Source organism: Echeneis naucrates, chromosome 9 (genome assembly GCF_900963305.1).
Source record: "Echeneis naucrates chromosome 9, fEcheNa1.1, whole genome shotgun sequence".
Lineage (NCBI taxonomy): Eukaryota > Metazoa > Chordata > Actinopteri > Carangiformes > Echeneidae > Echeneis > Echeneis naucrates.
In genome coordinates, this window is record NC_042519.1 from 12260591 (window position 1) to 12286453 (window position 25863).

Consider the following 25863-nt stretch of genomic DNA (forward strand, 5'->3'; position numbering starts at 1 on the left):
AATGGAGGACTTTAGCGCTCCACACTGACGTTGCAGGTGGACACTTTCATATCACATATGCATGACACGGTGTGTGTCACCTCCTGGGAACGTTTAGATTACAGCTGCAGGTATTCGCCTCACCGTGTTTGTTAAAGTCCAGAGAGTCGGCCTCATCGGATGTGTCCAGGCCATCAATGTTCACATCCAGGTCGTCTCCGGTGTCCAGCGCCTCGTCCTCGGTGTCCGAGAGCAGAGACCCCTCACCGCGCTCCAGGGACACATTCAGCGGCGGAGCCACCAACTTCTTTCTCTGATTGGAGCCGCCGGATAAATCTGCAGCGAGAGATGGCTACTTTTTTTTCTTTCTTCTTTTTGTAGGCATCGGTTGCTGATCTAAAATGTCTTAATGCCGTTGCCAAAGATTAGGCTGCATTTATGTCTTATTCTTATATTTGTCTATGGAGGCTAACTGATCCAAGGAACGAAAAAGAAAAAAAAAAAGATGATGACAGAAGTTAATTCATTAAAAAAAAGTTGGCGTATATATTCTATATATATATAAACATGAGTTTATAGTAAGAGAGTAGAGAGCCTTTGATAAGAAAAACTGCTAAAAACATGCCTTTTACACATTAAAACGGAAATCTTGAAATTCATCTTAAAATATCACATAATTTTCAAGTTACAAGAAAATTATAAGTTCAGTTCCTTTTGTTTTATTTACCTGGTTTATCCACTTCCTTGTCTGCTTCCTCACTGGGGACCATTGTTATCATCATTCCTGTTGTGCCATTTCTCTGTTGGGACTGTCTGCTCAGAGGCACAGAAAGACAATAATGAGCCACTACATAAATAACCATTGCCAGCACTACAGCCACCATAGGCACAGCTACACATAGTATGGGGCCAAATAAGCCAAAGATTATCATCTACAGAGAAGAATCTAACTTTTCCCATGACATGGACAAAAACTCAAAATCATTTCATTTGACTCCAAACATGAAAGATTCCAGAAGTGACAGAGCAGATAGACAGAAAGCAACTCACTGCCTCATTCCCAGGCTGCATGTGTAGGCTGAGGAAACAATACTGAGCAGTGTTGCTACCTCCCCCCAACCAAAGCCCCTCTAAAAGACTCTGATTAGCATAATGCCGGTTAACAATAAAGAAAGCCAGTAGAGAAACCAGTACATATGCGTGTACAAGCTTTCATAAAAAAAAAAAAAACACGTCTGCAGACATACTTTTCCCTGGCCATGCTTTATCCCACAAGACCACCAACCAGTCTGTTCACAATCAAATCATGACTATTTCATTATGGAAATTGATTGTGCATATGTGTGTACTCACACAAAGAAAAAGACAGAAGAGTTGTCTGTCCCAAAGAGGGAATTACAAAGTGGAAAAAAGCCAGTACAATGCTGAAACTGCTAATGAGGTCCAATTAAACTGTTTAGAAAGACCAATTAAAAGAAACCTTTCCAATATAAAATAGCTTTCCTGATGCAAGCATGCAAATTGCCCTTTGGCTGACATTAGATGTATCAGAGCTAAGAAAAAGGGCTGAACCCTTTGAAATGACTCAAAGACAGAGCTGAGTTTGTTCACCTGGAGAGGAGAAAGTGAACATATCCCTCAGGAACATAACGCGCATGATCTTCCCTCTCAGTGTGGATGTCTGATTGGTAGCATGGCTGTCCATCACACTGGTAATGTGCATGTTCTATTTCATGGTTAGACTGAGCTTCAGCTTGATATTGAGAGTACTGAGGTTCAGCTGCACACACGAGGTTGGAGTCCTCTCCATAGTCTGCAATGTACTGCAACTTGGAATCTGGATCACGAAAGCCACACTCAGCATGAACGCCGGCGTCATAGTAGCTGTCAGCCTGGTCGGACCTGGACTGAGTGGCTGTGGCATTGGTAGTAAACTCAGCATAGACATCTGCGGTGTTTACTTGGCTGTTGGATTTTGTGTCTATGCAGGCCAAGTGCGTGCTCTGGTGTTCAGTCCTTTGGTCGATGTGGTGGTAGTTGTAGCCATACTGAGTTTGACCCTGAGTTACATTCTCCATCTCTGTCCACTGATATGCGTTATCCTCATTCATTGGCAATGATGGTATCTGGGATGTCTCATCATCATGTCTGTTTCCAAAGAACAAGGGATCAGGGGTCAGAGCCAAGAGCACAAGAAGTTCAGTAATACTTGAGGGTAGAATAAAGCAAACTGTATACATCTGTACCTGAGCTATACATTTTTTTGCATCACAGAACTTTGGTTAAGCTTAAATCAGAATAAACATCCAAACCCTTTGAAACACCCACTATACCCACAATTTGCTGGTAAAGGCAGAGAAGACTGTTACCAAGGAAGACCTGGACAAAGCAACTTTCAAAAGCTGAAAATGTATCTGTTATAACTGAATAAGGACATTTATTAATCACACTTGTTAGGCTTGAAGGATCCAAACCAAATAACTCTGAGTAATGGAAACAACAAGTCTGTTTAGGTATAAGAAAGCCTAAAAGGGTCCTTTAAATAAGATACTGCTTTACAACTCAATAGAAACGATTCATTCACAAAAAACATACTTTGTAATGTTTGTCTGCGGTAGTAGATTATCTGTCGTAGGAGTAGCCAGTATATTAAAGTAATTACACAAGGGCAAACAACAAACATAAGTATACTACATTCTCTTTGTTCAGGTAACGTTGAAGCTGCACGGACAAACTTTTATAATCTGATGCACTGGGCATTACCTAGACACACACTCACACATGGGCCTGCATCCATGCACACACACCCAACACCTTGTAAGAGAGCTAGGGGATCTGTTCCCATTAGCTGTGGTGGGGCTCCAGCTGTAATGAGGCAGGTAATACATATTTAATGAGGCATAAACAGATTTATAAGCACACACACACTCTGAAACAGAGCAGCAGATGATAGCAGGCTGCTGATCACAGGAAAGAGACTTACATACACAAGCAGTGTTTGTTTATTACTTATAGACCACTCATTGATACGAGGCATTCACTTGGCCTTATCCTAACACTACTACTAACATTGACATTAACCATCACAAATAAATGCTTAGCCCTAACAATTAGCTGTGCCATACTATCCTAATCTAACCTGGATTATAAAACAGGGGGATCTCAATTAAAATATTAATGAATCCAATATAAAATTTCCTGCATGGTAAGATTTACTAAAAACTAGATGTAGCCTACATTACAAAGAGTTTACAACTGTAGGTAACACAACCAAGATAAGTAGTCTGATAACATCATACTGTCTCATTCTACAAAAAGCTAATCAATTAGCATTTTGAGTTTCTGTATCTGTAGTCTATTTTTGATGAAGTAAATGTGACAAAGAAAGCTCAAGATTAAGAATATAATTTGAGGGGCATATCTTACCTTAAAACAAAAGAATAGCTGTCTTGAGAAGCGTTGTGGTTTCCAATTGGTTGGTCAGATGACCATTTATCATGATCAACTGTCCTTATTAGATGTCCATCAAAGTAATGCTGCTCATGATGTGGCGGTTGTTGAACACTTTGCTCCACATTACTTAGCAGATCAGAAGACTCTAGCTTTTGTCTTCCTTCCCTTTCGCTTTGTATTTCTGTGGTCCATTTTGTTGGGGCAGTGTGTTTTGTATGAGCTTCTTCCTCCTGCTCTTCGTTTTCGCTCTGCTCTTCCATTAAATCTCCAGAAAATGGTAATCCAAGTGCTCTGTCAGTAGAAACACCCAAATCGCTAATAGGGGTGCCAGCTGAAGAGCAGGTGTGGGAGACTGAACTGTTGGTCAGCACAGGGGATTGTATATCCGATGTAGTTTGAGGTGTGTCCTGTCTGACTAACTGATCTCCCCAGTCCTGAATGTCACCCAAAGAAGCAGGGCATGGTGGAGGTGCAGACGGTGACTGCCCACCCTCATCTGAATCTTCCATTGAGATCTGCGAATGGACATATATTTCCTGTCTGGTTTTCAGGAAGTGATCGGATGGATATCTTAGTGATGGAGAAACACTTCTGGTACCAACAGTTGATTTATCATCATGGTTTTCTTCTTCTACTGACTGATGAAAAGCTTCCGAAGTGTTTTTTGATTGGTTTGGACTGGTGATTTCTTGCATCATCTGACACTCAGGGGCATTATCTAGGTTTGTCTGATAATGAGAGATTAAAGAAGCTTGACTTTGCTCATCATCTACTCTAAACTGACAGTTGGAATCCTCCTTGATAGGACTTTGCCAACTTTTTTCTGTATTCTCCTGGTGTCCCCCATGTGCAGCTTGGGCCTGGCTTTGAAGCACCGAGGCAGCATAGAAAAGCGTGCTAAATGTTTCCATGGACTTTCTTTTTTCTTTTGATTGCCTACCATGTCTCTCTCTCTCAGCTTCCTTTACTGTTCCAGACACTACTATGTATTCCATTTCAAGGCCCGAAGATGAATCTCCATCAGAATTGGACCTGAGTTCATCTCGACTCTGTGGTTGTAGACCGTCAGGGCTGCATTTCAGTGTGTCTCTCACACCCCCAGAGCTGGAGCCCAGGGGCATTGTTTCAGTTATTTTTCCCTCTGTATTTCCATTGCTCTCTTTCTTACCCTCCTGCTGGGTTTCAGTGGCAGTCCTGTCTTCATTGCAGGCCATTTTGTTTGGACTATCATGTGATAATATACCTGATTCCAATCTTTCCCAGTTCACATGGCTTTGGGATAATGATTGGTCAGTCTGGATTTGAGTCTCAGTAGCTTCTGCTGGACTTGAGAGATCATTTTCTAAACTTTGCTGAATGACAGAGGAACAGCCCACCATAACAAATGGAGAATATTCACTGGGATGTTCTGTCCAGTCAGCCTCTTCTGATACATCTGGGCTTTTGTTGTCATACTTGCTGTCTGGTGAACTTCCACTGCTCCTGGTCATCTGACCCAACTCAGTAGTTCCTTCAAAGAGGAACACCTGATTGGCTGACTGATTGACTGGCAAAGAAGTATCCAATTGGTACTTATCGTGCCCCTGATTCATCTGAATGGGTTTGGTCATAGTTATAAAAGGGCTAGACTGCTCCTCCAGCTGTATCATGTCCACCACAGGGCTGGCATGGGTCTCAGGGGAAGATGGCACGCTCCACCCACCAACTCCTACATTGTCATATTCAGAGGTGGAGGTGACCATGCCAGGTACAGGTAAGTCACACATATTAGCGCCTTGGTACTGGGATAGCTCATCTTCTGAATGTTCAGATTTCAAGTTCTCTACACCAGACTGTTGTCTATGAACAGTCTGCATATCACCCTCCCATGTTTCTTCTGGTAATCTACCTTCTGGAGCCTCTATGACTATCTTCACATTGTGTTCAGTCCCCATCCAACTAACCTCAGGTGTGTGGCTACTTACTGCGGTCACATCTCTCTCCTCCTCTATACAATGTTCTTCTGCTGTTTGGTTCATTACATATGTCCCCAGAGAATCACCAGCATCCAGTGATCCCGGTTGACTGAAGTCCTTTACATTTTCAGGCCCTTCTGGGCTTGTTACAGTGGAAGAGCTGTCTTCCTGTATGGTGGTGTTCCACATCTCCATTCCCCCGTCAGTGTAGCCTAATGGACTCTCCACAGATGTGGCACCTACATTTGGGTTCACCCCACAGAAAGAACCTGAGTTTTCAGACAAATTATCAGGGGTTGTTAGTGGTGATAGACTGTCATCTCGGATTGTCATATTCCACATATCTAGCGATTCGGGGTAAGATGTGGTGGTTCCGCTTTCAGATTTTGATTTATTGAGAAATCCCTTTTGAGCAGAATACGTCCAGAAGTCAAGGAGCTCCACCTGTTGCACTCCTTTTTTTCCTTGGGCCCCTTCCTCCTCTTCTTTTGATGTGTCTGGTGTTAAAGGGTTTAGAACTCCTTTCTTTCTTAAAAAACCCTGTGTTTTTTCTGTCACTCCGATTAAACCAGCTTTGCCTTTTCCAGTTACTTCCTTGGGTGGTGCCAATTGAAGATCAGCCAAAGTGACAGGGTTCCACTGATCCTTCAATACAGCATCTGGGACCCAGTCTCCATATGATTCAGTCTGCTCAGTGACCAGACTAAGCTGAGGTTCAAGGTTCTTTCCTCTCTTCCGGGTACTTACTGACTTAGAAATCTCCCAGCTTTCTTTTTCTGTCATATCACTGCCTAACTGTTTGCTTGCAAGATCCTCTACAATATTTTGTGGGCTCTCAGATTCTTTGGTTCTACTCCAAAGATTACTGTCACTTGAAGACATTGCTCCTTGGGTGTCAAAACCAAGTTCATCCCAGGTCTCTGACAAGGATGAAGACACACTGGCCTTGTGCTGTAGGCCACTGATTCTTTCAGCTACATCTTCTGGGAAGAACCTGACCCCGCAACTGCTTGGTGGGCGGCTACCTACCAGGCTGTTGACTGGGGTTGGAGGAACTACAGTGTCAACACTTTCACATCCATGGGTTTGACCATGGTGGTGAGCTGAAGAATCTCTTCTTCCAAACCCATCCATTGAATCTGGAGCAGAGAAATCCAGTAAGCTCAGTTCTTCAAGCTCTGATAAGTTGGAGCTCCTTCTTCCACCCTCATCTCCTCTTCCTTCAGAATTTGCCCGTTCTCCTGTGTGCAAGGAATGGTCACTACTATGTAGTGGGTCAAAACTGAACAGGTCAAAGTTATCACTCCTATTTCTGCTGGAGCGTTGCTTCCTCCTCTCAGGTGGGACAGGAGAGGAGAGGGATAACAAGCCCAGAGGAGAGGGGTTTCTAAGGAAGAGCCCTCCTGGTCCAGCTACTGGACCTACTCCTGCTGTAACTTCACCAATTGGACTGTCATCACTCAGGAACACTGAACTCTCCTTGGAGGATCGGCTGCTGCGAATGGTGGTCATGCCGCTGTCAGGGCTCACTAACTCCCCGCCAGCATTGACTCCTACCCCTCCTGTGTCTTCTTCACCATCTGCCATCACCCTATTTGCAGAGATAAAAGAACATTTTCATAGAATTTTTTTCAGCACCCAAAATTATGCATATATATTTAACATATATTATCTTTATATGACAACACTCATTCTATGAAAAAACTCAGAAATGTCTTTAGTACCTTCCTATTGCTGCCACATCTCCATTGCCTCCCTCTGCCCTCTCTATGTCAGAACCATCCATGTCATTGATACCAGATGATCCCTGGGAGAACTCCACACTGCCTGCTACTCCCTCAGTAGAAGAGGTCCGACTGCTAGGGTGGCAGGCTAAAACAGAGGTCCGTCGGTCCACAAAGTCCTTAAGGAGGCCCTGGATTTCTTCTTCCAGCAGAGATGGGGTACCAGAAGATGAGGGAGTGTTTAATGGGATGTGGTAAACCTGGAAATTTGCTTTTGCGTCCAGTTCTCCAGAAAGAGACCAGCTGGAAGACTCTTCCAACTCATAGCAGATCTGAAAAAACAGCCACTTCATCTTAGCATCCTACTTTTATCTATATAAAATGATATTTCTGAAATGACAAAAGCAAGAATTTGGGCTTACGGCCATCATCGCCTGAGCAGGATAATTACGGGCTTTATCCCATTTAACCTACCACATCATTCAGGAAACCTCCTGTGAAGTTCTTGCTACTCTTGGTAATACAGTGAATCAAACACATTTGCAAACGATTAATGACAACCCTTTGAATTAGCAGAGAGGCTAATAGGAAACAGGGAGAGAGGGATTTGAACCAACAACACTGCGATCACATGGCACAAACTCTAAACCGCTAAACCAACAGCTCTCCAACTGTGTGCCATCCGTAGAATAGATGGCTGGTAGTAGCCTTGACGCTGATTACCTTACTTAAGATGTCTGTGTTGTTTGAATAGACAAGAACTTGCTGGCGGGGATGATGAACTGTGTCACTGATTGACAAGAGAACCACCAGACCGTCAAGGCCGTGACGGTGACTGAATGCCTTTAGCCCATCCACGTTACCATGCCAGTCCTGAGGGAGAGAAAGAGAAACTGGGACAAATCAACATCGGATGTGTACAGCATGCTGTCAGATATTGAAAAGTTTCAACTTTTTTTGAACTTGTGTTATTAATGAATAAAAAAATGCTAAAGAAAACAATGAGCCTATTACATTATATCATAATATCCTAAAATGATTATTTTGCTTACAGCTGTGTGGGAAACTTTGTTACCCCCCTGCCTTTTATTGTACATATGATTTTTTTCTTTTTTGGGAGGGGGGACTGAAGTAAGCCTTCATCTGTAGCAATGAGAGACGAAGCTGTCAAAGTGCACAGAGGGGTAGAGAGACACTTTGTGATTTATTGTTTGGAAATTAACTGTTTGCTCTTAAAACAGCCACCATGCACAGATTATGGTAATTCAGTGACACACACTATGATTGATGGATGGAAAGTTGCATTAATTAATTGTTTTGTTTGTCAAGGGAACTTGTTTTTTTTTTTCTTTTTCTCTGAAATGATTAACGTTAATGTTATTGCAGCCATAATTTGCAATGCAGGGCTGCACATAAAGTCTGCAACGTGACAATTTTGAAAACATATTTGCTTGATTAATCTAAATTTGTTGTACAACTGTTTGTTTTGTAAAGTTCTTAAAATTGTTGTTGTGCTTATTTAAGACAAACTTTCAAACAAAAGAAGTAGTTGAAGTAAAACTAACAGAGGAAGTTTGATGTGTGTGCCTGCCATTCATGAAAACAGATTTCTCTATACTTCACATAGTCCAATGATGTACTTGGCTCGACCAGTTCCCCTTTTTTTTATGAGCTGTGTGGTCCTTGTCTCTGCTTGAGCCTGCTTGTGAATGTGTGTTTTTGCGTGGGTCCACTGAATATGATTGATGAGCACTTCAGGCACTGTATCCGCCCAGGCTGTGTCAATATTAACCTGTGTGGATGAGGGGGTTACAATACCCCTCCCCCTGCGCAGCCCCCCCCACATCCTCCCTCCTACCATCCTTTTCCCTCTCCACAATATGGCTGCTGTCATCCACAGGGCCATCAATCTTCACACACACACACGCCCATACAGTCACTTCACTGACACTGCCATTTTTCAACACTGATATCCTGATGAGTGCAATGAAGCCTCCCAAGATTCGTTAAAACACACATATTCACTCACTTAAGTACAAACGCACAAGTGGAGGCACATGTAACTTTCACCCATAAAGATACACACATAAATCCACCATGACGTTAGTGTGCACAGCAAATATGCACGAGTACATACACGAGTTCTGTTATCACAATCAAGTCTTTGTGATTTACAGTACAGTATAAACAGAAATGCTCAAATGATGCTGGTACTCTAAAGCTGCCACCCAGCTGTGTTCGTATATGGGTGTGCGTGGACACACACACGCGAGCAGGGAAATGTAGTCAGAAAAAGAGCAAATCTCTGTGATAACATGCAGGGCGACAGTCTGGCTGCCATTTGGCTTTTAACTGAGTAAATTACTACTCATATTGCCCCCGCTCCCTCCCTCTTTCTGCCACCCCCAGATACACAGATTGCCTTCTCTTATAAATTACCAACATGTTAGCTATAAAAAAAAAAACAAAAAACACTTTCTAACCTTCTCCAAGAACCTAAGGACCTGGACACCCTAACCTGCACCTCATTTGTTGGGTTTTTGGTAAGATGGAGGTATCGCATAGAAAACTGAAAGGTTGCTTTCGAAGAAGAAGAAGTTTGAGTCACTTCCCCTTCAGTCTCACTTTTTTTTTTTTGAATAATTCATATTCAGTTTTGTTTTTGATGCACCCTGCCCTTGCATCACCTGTGTGCCTCTGTGTCTGTCACACTTTGCATTTGCTTGTGTTGCCCCTTGCAGCTTCAGCCCTCACCGGCTCACCCACCCACCCTGTCTCTGCTCCACAGGTAGCAAGTCTTTAGCGGCTGCTTGCAGTTCTCCCAACCTGCCATCATTATGTACAATAGCCTTAGGTGCAAAGCTCGGGCCTCATAACTCATGCCCCGCGTGCGTAAATTCCCGTGCAAACACAGTCAAAGCAAAAACACATTTCCTGCTGTCGCCAACATCTCCGGCAAAGAATTAATCAAGCGTTCATCCATTTAGGCTCTTTGCATACCCTTTCCGTCAGAACACTGAACGCTAAGAGAGTTGCGAGTTCTTCTCAGGCGATCGTTTCGCCACCCTGATGAATCCATCAAGCGAGCTTTGATTTATACATCTGTCTGTGATCACAGCGGTGCAGCTACAGCAAATGGGGTGGCAAGGAACGAGCTGACACCACCCTGCTCAAACACACGCACGCAAATGTTCGCAGGCAGTGCGGCGTGTGTACCGTTTACCGCGCTCGCGCATGCACGCACTCGCGGAACAGCCGTACCCGATTGTTCGCACTCACACGCACCCGCACATACTTGCTCATGAAGTTCCTTTGCATAAGGAGGACCAGTGGAGGAGGAAGGGGTGTGTGTGTGTGTGTGTGTGTAAAAGTTTGCAGAGGAAGAAGCTCAAATGCGTTTCCGTCTCTCTCATATGGGCCTTCTCCACATGCTTCGTTCGATCAGTTCATTCACTCGGGATTTGGGGGCCAAGCACTGAGTGTATACATGTTTTGTTTTGTTTATTTGTTTGCCCTCAAAGCCCGAGGAAGCCACTGGGGGAGGACTGAAATGGGGTAAGGGAAAGAAGAGAATGAGTGTTTCAGGTGGGAGAGGAGATGATGGAAAGTTAGTAAAAACACAGTATGATGCGTTTCCTGTGCAGCGGTTTGCCAAACTTATTTAAATCTTACATTGGTGTTTATGCTACAAATGCTATTATGGGTGTTGCAGCCAAACAAATTTATTGCAAAGTATTTCATATGGAGTGCAAAAAGGATTGTTCCACTCTGCTTATTTGTTTGTATACTATAGAGCTGCAACAACACCCACACTGATAAGAGTAAATCCTTTATAGATTTTTTTGTTTTGTTTTTTCCAGAAGTGCAACATTTTAATCCACTTCTGAATTGAGTTGGCAACCACAATCTGAATACCTTCACAAAGAAGATCGCTGCAGTGCATGAAAGAAAGACAGGAAGTCAGAGAGGAAGGGAAACATGGAGGGATGGATGGATTGGGCAGCGTGGCTTCCTGGTCTTCAATCTTAGTCCCTGGGAGGCCCACCCTGCACCTGCTGTCTCCTAGTGCCTCTCATCAGAAAGGCATTTAGCAAGTGCTGTGGCTGCGGGCCCCTTCATTAGTGAGCATAATTATTTGTGCAAGTGGCGTAGGGCAACACTGGCCCTGCATAAACAAACAGAAGGGCCAGAGGACTGTGAATAAACAACACATTAGAGACAATCATCGTCACCAACATAAAAAGGGTTAGGGTTCATTTCAGGTAAACCAAAATGCTTTTCCACTGTGGCTCTCTTTACTGTCTCAAGAGTGGAAGACAATAGAGGAAAGATGATTAAAACATTGTTTAATAGAAGTCCATATTAACAAGGGAGTCACACACATTATTCACATATTGATGGCTGTGTGTGTGTGTGTGTGGCTGCAGGCTCCTGTCCTTCCCACAGTTCATCAACCCCACAGCATGACAACTCTTCATCCGACCAAAGCTTCATCTGCCAGCACTAATTACTCAACCATGAAACACACACGCTCATTGGTATGAAAATGAGGATAATGTGTTTTTATTATTGTTTGTGTGTTTGTGAATTTGAGCATCATGATGTTTTGCGTGACACAAAAACTTTCAGATCATTAGGAAAAGGCTCATAACAGGTGATGCTGTTCAATGACTCCGCACCTCTAAGGCAGGCAATCCCCCTTTGCTCCTGTGGTACCAGTCACTTATAAAAAAATGTAATGCCAGTTAGCTTGACCACATGAAAACAACATAATGGGAAGTATGAGCTGAATACTTTTCTAAACCGAGATACTAAACTAAAACAGCCGTGGTGAAATCAATACATATCACTACTGCCAAAAATGATATGTCTATTGGTAGTTTGATATTTAAAAATGTACCAAGTACTTTTTTATTCTACTCGAAATGCTTTAGAAGTGGTCTAAAGAGATCTAAGATGACAAATAGCAAACGTATCAGCAATCTCATACCAAGATACAACTACTTTCCTACCACGTATTAAGAATAATAACAATATAGACTGACAGAAGGAAGGAAGGAAGACGTATTTGCCTTTATTCTTTCATAAAGTTCCCCCTCTATACAGAACACGCACGCTTGGTGGAGGACTCCTCCAACTAATAGGACGTCTTTCAAATAATTGCTCATATTATTACTTTGATTAGTCACTAAATGACTGTAACAGAAAGTGAAGCTCTTTGTGAGGGCAATAAAAGTTTCAGCACAGACTTCAATTATTCAGAAAAGAAAACAAATGATAATAAATAGCTTGTGTTTTGAATGTAGAAATAAAAGATTCTCTCTCACTGAGATTCAGCAACTTCGGATATTGATTATCGGACAAATTTTGCTAGAATAAAGAAAATAGCTTGCTAGCATAGAAGCCTTCTTTTAAACCATCTGGTTGCTTCACATAGACTCAGAAAATCTTGTTACTCATACTGTTACTCATGCCAAACATCATGGAAAACTTTTTTGTGGTAATTTTCGAGAAGTGCTTTGTGTCACTGTAGACTAACAGGAAATTATTGTTTGAGGAGCTGAGACATTTTTGTTTTCACAGCTTCAGATGCACTATTCTCTTGCATAATAGGAGAGCATACAGACTGACTAATGTGTGTTTGTACAGTATACAAAAGTGCATTAGTCAGTCTACATACGATGTGTCCATATCATTATACCGCACACACAGTAGCTTTTTCTTCCGCTAACAAGGCAGTTGGGGCCAGATTTGTTTTACCTCACAATCTAACTCTGTTTCCCATAACTGCTATCAAACATATATACACACAGACACACACACACACAGACAAAAAACCCACACTTTGACAAACACATAAACCATTAAAGACTAATTGAATCTAATTTATTTAGTTTTCTGGAAAGAACTTCCTTAAGCCCCCTCAATAAATGACACTCTGATTCCGTTTTACTCTCTTTTCAAACACAATTAAAAAATAATATATAAATATATACACACTGCAAATGACATGCATATGAGGAGTTCATTTTGGAGCCTGATCTCAGGTCATTAGTAACCCACCATGATGCTGCGGAGTTGGAGGGTCCTCTGGCAACACACAGGCCCCTGGCCATTTATTCTATATTAAGTCTCTAATGGGCCCCCTCTCTCTCTCTCTCTCTCGCTCCTGACACGCAGCATGTAGGCACAGTGCTGGTAAAATATGCACAGAAAGTCCAGTGTGTGCACACAGACAAAGCCATTCAAATGAATGGTTATTTATTCGCTAAACGAGGATCTGGGTGTTTAATGTTCCTTGGACGTTAGGTAGTTTTCTGGGGGAGGCAGAGCCATACCCCTACGGCTACAGACATCATTTATTTTACACATAGCCTAATACTGCACGCTAGGCAGCCGCTGAGAAAAATGGGCTTTGGAAGTGAGAAGGAGATATAAAAGAAATAATGAATGATTTTTTTGAGGGGGGGTGTGGGGGTGAACACATTAGAAGTTGCAGCAGGGAGAAAAGCTAGGGGTAGGCTTTAAGGCTTAAAGCACCCTGTGTGTGTGTGTGTGTGTGTGTGTGTGAGAAAGAGTGTGAGTGTGATTGCAAATGTGAAGAAGAAAAAACTGTGATAGATAGCGAACACAAATGTGCGATAACATTTGTGTATGTTTGAGTGCGTGTGTTGAATTTTTAGGATATCAGTGGGGAGGAAGGTGATTCCTGTTTATGTGTGAGACTCTCAGGCCTCAATCTACATCTCATCCAAATGCAGAACATCACAACATCAGAGGGGCTCCTACACTTGCATAAGAACACCACCACCAAATGATAGAGCGAAGGTGTGATGTACCCAAAACATGAAAGCCATCATAAGTAACTTTTTAAAGAGAAGCACAGTTTTCTTTAGTTATCAAAGTTTTTGTTTTCTCTCATAAGCATATACAAGTTGTCATGCACTTCTTTTTAGAACAACAAGCACATGGAATTACACATCAATGTCACACCCATGATACATTAAAAGAAACATCGGACCCACGAACTTTAATTGAGGTAGTAAGTGTATGAAATGGCCATTATTTCTTTGAATCCTGCACGTGTGATGTGAAGATAAAATGTGCTGACAAACACATACATTGACATAATTTTCTATACAAAAATTTGTCAAAACTGTATTTAGATTTGATTTACACAAAGTATTCTTTAAACCTGAAGCTCTTTCAGTTCATTCAACCTGATTCAGCCGCTGAGTTTCGGATAAATGAACTTGATCGTTGTTGGGTTTCTGGTCCCACACAGCATGGGCCCAATTTAGACTTAATTAAACAAGACTGTTTAAACAAGAGAGAGGTCTTTTCTTATTAAAACAAACAAACAAACAAACATGTTCCTGTAATACTGTTTTCCCCGACTTCACAGAAAATAAAAGGAATTTGGTTTTTAATGATACAAACATACCTCCTTATCGGTGGTCACTGAAGTCAGTGCTATGGTCATCTCTCCATCTGAAAACTCCCTCAGCGTCATTGTAAGCAGCTGCTCCAAGTCTACATCCAGGCAAAATACACAAACAGACTAGCAGTTATGTAAAACACACACAAAAAAAATAATAATAAAAAATATATGTGTATGTATGTGTGTGTGTATATATATATATATACACAACAGATAAGAAGAAACACAAATGTGAATGCCCTACCTTTCACAATCTACCATATTACACTTAAAAGTAATTAGGTAATTCCAACTGATTCAAATCTGTACAGTACAGATGGATAGATAAATTAAACAAAGTCATGTCTTCATTTAAAAGTATTAGTTGTCATTCAGGCAATCTTAAATGTCAGTTAACTGTCATTCAGCAGCAGAATTTATATGAATGGGACTATGTGGGTGAAGCCTATCGGAGAAACACATTCCCCACCCAGTTTGTTATCACACTAGTGATAGGCATTCAGGCTACAGCGATCACAACTCAAAATATCAGAAAAAAACAAACAACAACTTAACTTTACATCACAATTCAGAGCATCACCAACACTGACTAAATTGAAAAATATCATCAACTTTCAAGAGAGGACACAAAAGTTTTATTTCACAGCTTATCCTGTCTCTCTCTCTCCCTAGTACAAACTCTCTGTGATCAATAGAAAGCCCACCTGCTGGACATGCACATGCCATAACTTTGCCTCATCACCTGCAGTGCTGTCTGTCCATTGCTCCAAGGTTCTTATGAGCTCCTCCAGTTTTGCTGACCGATGGCCATGTTTTATCCACAGTGCTCCACTTTGCAGCCGCAAAGCCTCTGAAAATATAAACACACAAACAAAGTGAATGCAGTGTAAGTTCAAATATTTCATAAACGCAACATGACAGTTTTAACGGTGTTGCTGATAACCTCTTGACTGTCAATGACAAGTTGAGAAGCCTGAACTTCTGGTAGAAGGCAAGGATCACTTGTATTGTATTGTAAGTGTATTCCTACATTACATTTTATATGCACATTCTCGAGTCCCTGCTTTATCTAAGTTTTACAATGAAATGTGACCTCTACATTTATGACCACTCCAAACTGTTTCACAGATCTAACAATGTAAATTGAGCTGAACAGAAACAAATTCTGCCATATGTTATTACACAATTATTGACCAAGACGTCTCCAACAGGAACCAGGCAAAACACAGAAACTGCAATCTCTTTGTGAAGCAAAGGCTATACTTCAAATAGTTTATATACAGCACGATAACAAGGCACCACAGTGGAAAGCAAATCATTAAATCGGTCAAAGGAAGAAGAGAAGGAATGTGTTTGATGTTTTTACCTACTTCAACATTTCAAGCATTTATTTCAATTATTATTTTCCCCAAAAGAAAAAGGAAATAGTTTACAGTAAACAAACTGTATAATACTTAGATATAAAATAAATCTATTCTGAAGGAACATTTGATGGGGAAGTGACAGCAAAGTCTCTGAATGAGAGCCATCATTTTACAACAGAGTACATGGTACAGAGTATTGTGAAGGCTTTATCTTTGCTTCAGATAAGTTTAAAAACCCATAAAAAGTGTTTTTTATCTCATTTGGCAATCATTTTCTTGGGACAGGAGAAAGATTTCACAATATTATGGTCTAATTATTAACCTCTGTAGGAGTCAATGGGCCTCAAAGTACATCTTTCTCTTTTTCTAATCATCTTCACTTCTGTCAGTCTGCACCCAATTTCCCTCTTTAACTTCATCCACATTAATTCACTGCTTCTCTATCAGGCTGTTCTCTGGCTGTCTGTCTGTATATCACAGTGAGAAGCATCAGCGCGTCATTGAAATGTAAGCAGTCGCATCTTCCGCTCAGCTTTTGCCCAGCAGCTTAACGTTGACATCTAGAGCACTTGTTCGGCAGGCTGTTGGCTTTCCTTCTCTCCCTTTAAAGTGCTTACTGATTCATTTTTTAATGAATTTCTTATTTCCGTGGAAAATTAAACTACTTCACCTGAAAAAACAGGAACAACTCAACAGACTAAACCAACTCCAATTGAAAAAGGACCACATTATGGGACTCTGTGTGTCTTTCTACACTCTGCCTTGCTCACATTCACTCGCCTTTATCTCTCTCTTTCCCCATCTCTCCTGGTGGGTGTTAAGCGAGTCATGTCAAGGGATTTGTGTGTGTCCTCCTTCATCGCCCCATTACTCCCCCTGGGGGGGCGCCTGTGCTTCCCTCACCTCCAAGAATCTCCCCCAGCGTTGCTCTGATGTGCTCTGCTGCCTCTTGAAGAATCTCCCTGGTGACTGTCGTCACTGCGGACGATGCCCCATCATCCCCTGCATCCTGCTGCCCGCCGTGATGGACTACTCGCTGGATGCTGGACTCCAAAGCGTGGTACTCAGAGCTGGGAGGGTGAAAAGACAGGGGGGATAAGAAGATATGGATGGCTACAGGGGAAGGAGTGATGATTGTGAGGAATTTGCATAAATACAACTCCCCTTTGGGTCATGAGGGATGAACACATGTAGGCCTGAAACACATACCCAAAACACTCAACCTCATTGTTTGCATCAACAAACACAGTCTCTTCAGCCGGAACCCACTGCGTCTGGATACATTCCCAATTTGCATGCACATATGTTTTAACATAACCTGCCCACACATTCACCTGTGTTGGTCCAGTGAAATGTAAAACATCCAAAATTCTCTAAACTCACTTCCAGGTAAGATTTTAATAACTTCCCTGGTGTCTCATCCGTAAAGCAGCTAAAGACTTGCTCCAACTCTTAACAAACTTGATCTGGCGTGTGCGTGTGTTGACATGATTTACATATGCGAGTGTGTTTACCTTTCCAGAAGTCCATCTCTAAGCAGTGTGAGTGAGAGTTTTCTGGTGTGATGAAGCTTCACGAGATCCACTTCCTCCCTCCACAGCAGCAAGCTCTCACAGATTTTCACCCTCTGCAGATACCTCGCTGTATCCTCAGGCAACACTGCAGCACATCTCCTTCTGCACAACAGTGGCAGACACACTCCACCTGCTGTTTCCTTCTGGAGTGCACAAACACACAAAGTACGTGACACCAGTTGCAAAGTGTAATAACAAGAATAATAATACTGTGAACAGAAGAGGTGAAACATCTGGATGTATCAGTACATTTTTATAGCGGAAATATAGGGAAAATTTTAAACCTACTGGGGTTTATATGTTTCCTATAGGATATTGTGCCACACCTGGGCCTACAATGAATGACAGGAACTTTTTTGTGGTTTTCCATAAAACTAGTTGCTCACTTCTCACTGTTTTTTTGTGTAGTTTCCACCACGGATGGGCATTTCAAACAAAAGCACCTCACCACATAAGGGGGTCGTCAAAAACAAACTTTATCTGTGATATAATTATACCATTAAATGAAATTCAAGCACGAGAGGTTATTGGATAATCAAACAACAATTTGTTTGAAGGAAAAAAGTTTAAAGAAAGTCTACCTTTTTCTTTTAAAAGGCATACTTAGTGATATAGAACTGAACTCAACTGAAAAATGTGAATTCTTTGAATTTAAAGTCAGAGAAGTAGCAATAAATCAAAGTAAAGAGCTAATGATGTCAAGCTCGGTCTTCCCGGGCATTCGTTAAATAGGAACCTATAAAGTCTGCAATCACGGAATCACATAATTAGACATTAAAAACAGAATTCATTATGAACATTGAATAACAACTGGCCGAAATTTTACATAGAAGTTTCTTTGTTTTTTTTTTCCGGAATAAAAAGGCATGTATCTGTCAGGAAAATGCTCCGCAGGGGTCACTAATAATGCCCCCCAACTGATGAATGAATGTGGTGACTTGAGCGGAGTGGGCGCAGTTCAATTCCCGCTGTGGGCACCTGAACATGTCCAGGTTAATTTGTTAATTGGTGACAAGTAATGAACTGGGCTACAGCAAGTAGCTGTAGCTACAGGACCAGACCAATCGAGACCAGAGATGGACCCCCCAGGACAAGAACCCTCCAGAATAGGGACAGACCCCTGCACAGAGTAGAGACAAGTTCAGATCATACCAGACTAAACGAGAGATCGGATCCCCCCTCCATAGACCGGACCCCTGAGAGACTAGATCAGACCAGACCAGATCAGAGACTGGACCCCTGCAGAGAGTAGAGACTAGACCAGATCACACCTGACTAGATGAGACACCAGACCCCCCTCCACAGACTAGAGACTAGACCAGACCAGACTAGATGAGACAAGAGACTGGATCCCCCCACAGAGACCGGATCCCGGTCTTTTTTTCAGAATAAAAAGGAACGTATCTGTCAGGAAAATTCTCTGAGGGGTAATTAAGTGCTAAGTGAAACGAGAGTCACTCACAAAGCTCAACACAAAGAGGCTGACTATCACATGCTTCAATGGAGATGTCAGTTTTTGGTGGAAAAGTTTACAGTGGTATATATTTCCACCACAGTTGTGAAACGTATGTTTAATTTTTTTATTATTATGTTTTTGCTTAAATGTGTGGAAGCATGAAAGGTTTCAGCTATAACTGAAGAAATTGTCTATATTTCATTACATAAAACACTCTCTCAGGGTTAAATTTGTGTAAAATGCTAACAGCGGAACTGGGAAGGGAAAAAAAGAATATGGGAAAAATTTATATGGAATTTGGGAAAAAATAAAACTGATTTTATAGGGTTCTAGGTAAAAACCAAAATGAGTCCAAATGTTTGCCTTCAGCGAGAACGGGGCCAACTGAATCTCTTTCCTCCATTATTGCAGTTTCCTCCTTGTTTTGGTGTTTACCACGCATGTGTATTTTCCAGAACCGGCTCTGTGGTGACATCAGGATGTCCCTTATACAAAATTGAGGCAGAATTTTTTTTTTTTTTTTTTTTTTTAATTAATTTTGGGACATTTTGAATCGATTCTGAATTGTAGTAAATGAGAATTGCGATTCTTATATGAATCGACGTGGCTGGTCTCCCATCTGACTGACTGTTGACAGTGTTGCCAGATGCCAGCAAAGTTTTCCAGCCCAAAATCTCATCAAAAACCACAAGAATGCACAAAAAGCTGCCCGAAATTGCTTTGTCTTGTTTCTCATTTAAACACATTGAAATCATTAACAAGCTTTAAAGTGATACTCCTGTCCCAAATGAAATGGAGTCAGTCACCGTATTCTCCAGTTAGATGAGTGAGGAAAAGCATTTTGTACTCAAGAATTTTCCTAATTAATTCTGTGACCTGTACTATATTCTGGCAAAGCACCGCTGCCAGGCGCAAAAACAGCACACAGCCTAGTAGCCATGTTGGTGTGTTGATGGAAGGTGGGGGTTTTCACCTGGTGCATGGTGTCTTTGTGCCTGGCAGCGGTGTTTTGCCAGCGAGACCATGAGATAATTCGTCAACAGCACCAGTGGCCATGTGGCACGTAATGTACGTTGCTATGCGCAGTTCTGGTCCTTTCTTAAGATCATTGCCAGGGTTACTGGACTCGCCCACTCTGCTAACTGTAAATCAGCGTCGCAGTATTTGCCCGCTGAACTGATCCGAAACCACTCCAATTTTTATTCACCCACCCAAACCCATTTTGCCCACAAAGTAGACCGCAAAACCGCCCAATCTGGCAACCCTAAATGCTGACTAAGGGAGCTGGTGATAGTTGCTCTTTGGACAGATTCCCGCCTCCTGCCTGGAGTTTGGCTCCAAAATGGTGGCGGATAGTTGCCATAGATCTGTGGCGTGACAGAGTTTTTGCTGCACCTCGGTTTGGTTTGGTTTTTGTGGAGGAGCTGTGCAGAGACCTCCGCAGTGGTCTGCAGTTGTGTTTGTACAGTATCACCTGGAGCAGATGCTGCACCGCCCCACTGTGAGAGGCGCCGGTATAAACAAGAACAAAAAAAGCCTTTTGATTCTTCATAATTGAAAGATTATTCGAGTATTCAAAAATCTTCTTATTCAACTACAGAATTGATCACCAAATAAACACTCAATATAGACAATATAGGTGCATGTTTGAGTCTGCTTCCATTTGGCCATCTTCTCCTGTGCAATGACCAAAGGAGAGGGGCTTCTCACAGATGGAAAAAACTAATTCTGGTTTTTGTAGGGTGAGAAACAAATGTAAAAAAAACAGATTTCATAATGTTTTTTGTTTTATTTTGTTATATAGTTTGGGTTTGGAACTTGGTACAAGCTTTTTTAGTGACAACTGAGATCAGACAATTATTTTATAAGGGCCAAATCTTAAACTTAAATCAGACCGTGACCCAGATTATTTAGCAATCACAATTTGGCTTCGTCAGAGTTGCTCACATCTTTTCCATTTTTTCCATTTTTTTTTTCTGCTTCCAACACAACCTCAGGACGAAATAATCAGCGTGTAAATGTGTGTGCGTGCGTGCGTGCGTGCGTGCGTGCGTGCGTGTGTGTGTGTGTGTGTGTGTGTGTGTGTGTGTGTAAGGTGCTCGACATCACCTTTAAACACGGTCAAAACTTTTGGTTTTCGCAGTGGTTTGGCTGTAAGCAGATCACGTTACCTGGCTGAGGTGTAGGGCTAAGCACAGTGTGGCGGCCACAGTGTCGACATCCGGCTCGGGTCCACCTAGAACAACATGGATTGGCTCTTCGGATGCGTCCGCCTGGAAACACACAGACAAGGTCGGTAAGGCCGACAAACGATCTTGGGAACACGCGATTCAGTGACACTCGATTTCTTCTTCTTTCTCGATCTTTGAGTCCTTCCCTGTAGCACTCCAAATGAATAGTAAAACATCTTAAGAAACACACAGATAGCCAGTGCCCGCGTTATTAATGGTCCGTCTTGCAAGCGGCTCTCTCCATCCAGATAAGCGAAGGAGCTAGCTAGCTAGCTAGCTAGCATGGCGGAGGCAGATAATTTCCACCCGGAATGGGAAGAGGGCTTTTTATTTACCTCAGTGAAAGAGTGTATGTGTGGCATACATGAATACAGTATTTAGTTTTTAAAAGTTACTTCAAAATGGCTGAGTTCACTTCAGATATATATACATGCACAAACCCTGCATGTACACCGGGTGGGGCGATAACAGTGAAACATTAGAAAAGTGCTTTGGATCATTGTTAAAAACTTTCCGTGTCTTTGACTGTATGTACGAACAACTTATTATTATTGATAAGTAGATTTATTACAGTCTTTTCGTGGCTGCATCAGTTTCAATTGTTGCACCAAAGTGCGTGTAATTCAAATACAGGCAAATAAAAGGAAATACAGTGTTAGCTGTCTTTTTCAATTAGCAGTTCTATAGGTAGCTCTTGGCTTTCACCAAGGCCAAGATCAGGGATCTTTGACTTAAAAAGGATGTATACCACTGCTATACATTCATAGAGCAGTCACGGTGCTGCTGGGTCATTCCTGCGTTCATGCTTGGAAGAAATTAAATCAAACCAAATTTATTTAAATAGCACCAAATCATAACAATGTTACATCAAGCCACTTTATACATAGAGCAGGTCTAAAGTCTTTATGGAGTTGTTAAAGGGACCCAACACATCCCTCAAAGAGCAAGTGCGGGCAGAACCGGGCTCAGGGAGGACAGCCATCTGTCCCCACTGGTTGGTTGAAAGAGGGAGAGATGAGGGGGTGAAGGGGCAGAGAGAGGAGAGAGACACAGTTGGAGTGTGAAATAGACGGGGGGGGGGGGGGGGGGGGGGAGTCAATAGAGGGATGGAGAGAGAACAAGAACAGGAAAAGAGAAGAGGCCATGGAAAATACGAACAAAATGCAGAAATCATACAGTGACAGAAACCTGGAAGTTCTAAATGTGCGCTAGTAAATATTAGCAGTAGGTGAGAAGAAGAGGTTACAACGGGAAGTGAGTATCAGTGTGTAATGATAACTAAAGGTAACTACTGCAGCAGCAGGTACTGAGCAGGAACATGGAGCAGATTATTCAGCACCTGTAGGACGGGGACAGGAAAGACAAAACACAGACTACAGAAAGAAACAAATTCAGACACATGTAACGTCTCAATGTACTTGCATGGTGGAGAGAGAGAGAGCCAGAGAGACAGATTGAGGAAAATGGGGAGGGAGAGAGGGAGCCACAGAGATACAGAGGGAGGGAGACAGGGAGGGAGAGAGAGAGCCACAGAGATACAGAGGGAGGGAGACAGGGAGGGAGAGAGAGAGCCACAGAGACACAGAGGGAGAGAAAGAGAGCGAGAGGTGCTTAGTGCAACCCCAAGCAGTCTAGCCCTATCGCAGCACAACTAAAGAAAACAAATAATTAAACATTACATGGTTAAAACATTTTTAACCATAGGCTTGTCAGAAAAGCAGGTTTTAAGCTGCGAGAGTCTGACTCCTGGACTGATACTGGGAGTTGGTTGCATAGAAGAATTGAAAGATCTGCCTCCTGATTTACTCTTGGATACTCTAGGAACCACAAGTAAACCTACATCCAGAGAACAAAGTGATCTACTGGGACAATAAGGAACTCTGAGCTCTATGAGATACGATGGAGCTTGAGCATTCAGAGCTTTGCACGTTAGGAGAAGATTTAAAATTTTATTCAGAATTTTACTGGGACCCATTGAAGAGAAGCTTGCACAGGAGAAATGCGATCTCTTTTTCTAGTTCCTGTTTATATTTGTGCAGCTGCAAGAAGAATATTCTATTTCTAATGTGCTGTAAGCACAATCAGTCGTAAAAGTGTAGCATTAGTAAGAGGAACATTTTCACTGTTAACTCAGAGTAATATATCTTTATTAGAAAAATTATGACTTCCATTAAATCTACTAAACAATGCAGATAAACACTAACCATTTATGCTAAGTGGACATTAATGACAACTCCATTACTGAGGTTAAACATTGATCTATGAGGGAAAAAAGGCAGAAAATTAAATTTCCTCCTTCATTTGTTGACTGAGACTTTTGGCTGAGAGTTTAATGAGGCGGGCATTCTACAAAACAGTTTCTGAATTTTATAGCCCGATTCCAGCACTGGTCTTTAAATACAGGTATTGGACTCTGGACAGCCACCCTTTGTCTCTGAGAGATTCAACAACGCAACTAAAAAATGTTCAAGAAATTCAGGATATTATGATGGAAACAGAAGTAATTTAGGGGAATTTGAAACAAACTCAAAAAATTCATCCTCAGCCTGGTCTGTGTGAGCTTCTGTGTCTATTTGTTTTATCTTTAAAAGATAAGCTGACTCACCACTAGTACAAACCTGCCCCGCAGCCTGCACTGTTAATCAAGAACCAAAATGTGGATACAATGAATTTCATGTTAATCTGTGGCTGATCTTAATGGGTTTGGAAGAAGAAGGCAAGGATGGAGCAGTGGGGGAGGAAGAAAAAAATACGGAAACAATGACAGGCCTTAACTGTTCACGTTTCCTGGCTACATTCTTTCTGGTAGCCCAGAGTGGCAAACATAAGGTCAGAAGTTCATTATTTTCACCTCCAAATTTTCCTGAACTTTTCTATAGATAACACAGGATATACTGGAATATACTTGAAAATAATGTTTTCTTTTTGCCAGTGAAAGCAAATTATTATTGTGAGGAAAACAGGAGCTGCATTAAAGAGGCGCCAAAGACTGGCAGTGCAACAATCAGTGCCAGTAGCAACCAAAGCTATGCTCATGTTCAAGCAATGTTACTGTTACATGAAAAATGGAAATCAAAAAGCTATCATGGTTAGTATTAGTGCAAATATCAGAATAATTTAAACCACGGTCATCTGACCAGTGTAGACTGGACGACTTTCAATTTTATTTCATTTGTTTATCCTGCCTTTTAAAGCTTTACTGCATTTGTTGTCAAATACCAAAGAGAGACTGTTTATCTAAGTGAGCTCCATGCCAAGGTGAGATTAATCATTTGTAATAATGAAGCAAAATGGAGTTATGTCTTGCTTGCATATGTTGGATCAGATGGATGGATGAATGAAACGGGGAAGAAAAAGTAGGATAGGGAGAGAAGTGAGGAGAGATCCTGGAGGCTGACGGTTAAGTTGAAGATGAAAAAGTGAAATGTGGTGAGTGAGGAGGAAGGAGGGCAATGAGTTAGATTCTCATGAAAAAGGGGGCAAGATAGCATGGCATATGGACAGCAGAATAATTAGTCGGGCATGCTGAAAACCTGGGGAGAGGGGAACAGGCAAAAAGAAGGAAGACAGGTGAAAAAATGTGATAGTGCAATGAGAGAAAAAAGGATGAAGAGACTAGATATGAGGGAGTGAGCAGGGAGGTCTGCAATCAGTTCCTTCAAAGGATGGAGAGAGGGGGAATAAATCAATACAAGACGGCTAGAAAAAAGGAAGTGATGCATTAGCAGGAGAAAATGCCACTTAGTATCTGTTCTCCTGCAAAGGGAGAACACTGGTGGGTGAGTGTATGTGTGTGAGAGCACATATTGGTCATCTGATATCTTTTGAGCTGAGTACCCTGCCTTTGAGCCCCATCTCATCTCCATGTGTGAAGTATTTTATGAATCCTCTTTCAATACCTGTAACTTCCTGAAAGGCTACAGAAAAAAATGAAGAGATTTACAAGCTTACAGTAATTACTCCCCTGGGAGGTTATTCCCTAAGTGTATAAGATGGGGAAAAAAACACTTTGAATCAGCCTATCTCACAGGCAAAATCAGAACTCTGAGAGTCTGAATTTCTACATAAGGAAGATGATAAAAAAATTCACACAGAAAGAAGCTGGGCTGAGAGAAAACTTCATGAGCTAAAAAAGAGAATTTAACATGAACTACTTTGAAGAAACACAAACAATGGTAATTACACCAAACCTATAACTAAATGGGACAGCTGGGATAGGTATTCTTTGGAAGACCCTACTGAGGCAAACAAGCTTCCTTTTTAAAACGTTTGGTTCAGTCATGCTAATAAACACTTAAGTTATTGCATCTTTCAAGCCAACCTTTCTATTAAGATTATGACAGCCCACAAAACCTTGAAAATGAAGCCAGTCCAGACCCTTTTTTCATCAAGAAAGAAATTATGTCTCAACAATTAGGCAATGTTGTAAAGTTTGGCTGGGAGGAAAAGTAATGACCGCTAGCACCCTGACACAAGTTTAAAAATGGCCTTAGATTTTGCAATTACTTAATCTTAGTTCAAAGCAAGATGCGAAACACAAAGTAGACCTAAAAACATATTTTGTGTGTGAGCGTCTGTGTAAATGACCTATCTGTGTAGTAGTGTGTAGATTTAGAAGTACGGATGCAGGAAGTCCACTCAGCACGTTGTTCAGCTCCATGCCAAATGATGAGTGAGTGAGGGATC

At 41.7% G+C, this 25863-nt stretch overlaps 1 protein-coding gene across 1 annotated transcript in view; it reads right to left on the reverse strand.

The window, feature by feature from the left end:
- The window catches only part of LOC115048462 (uncharacterized), a 26042-nt gene extending 8554 nt beyond the window's left edge, over nt 1-17488 (reverse strand). The window contains exons 1-10 of the mRNA XM_029509926.1: nt 17431-17488; nt 16820-16986; nt 15295-15402; nt 14556-14644; nt 7835-7984; nt 7112-7443; nt 3406-6978; nt 1591-2127; nt 707-792; nt 124-315 (exon numbers count right to left, since the gene is read on the reverse strand). Coding sequence (XP_029365786.1) covers nt 124-315; nt 707-792; nt 1591-2127; nt 3406-6978; nt 7112-7443; nt 7835-7984; nt 14556-14624 — 4939 coding nt within the window. The 5' untranslated portion in view covers nt 14625-14644; nt 15295-15402; nt 16820-16986; nt 17431-17488. The remainder of the gene's footprint in view (nt 1-123; nt 316-706; nt 793-1590; nt 2128-3405; nt 6979-7111; nt 7444-7834; nt 7985-14555; nt 14645-15294; nt 15403-16819; nt 16987-17430) is intronic.
- Nucleotides 17489-25863: the final 8375 nt, after the last annotated feature.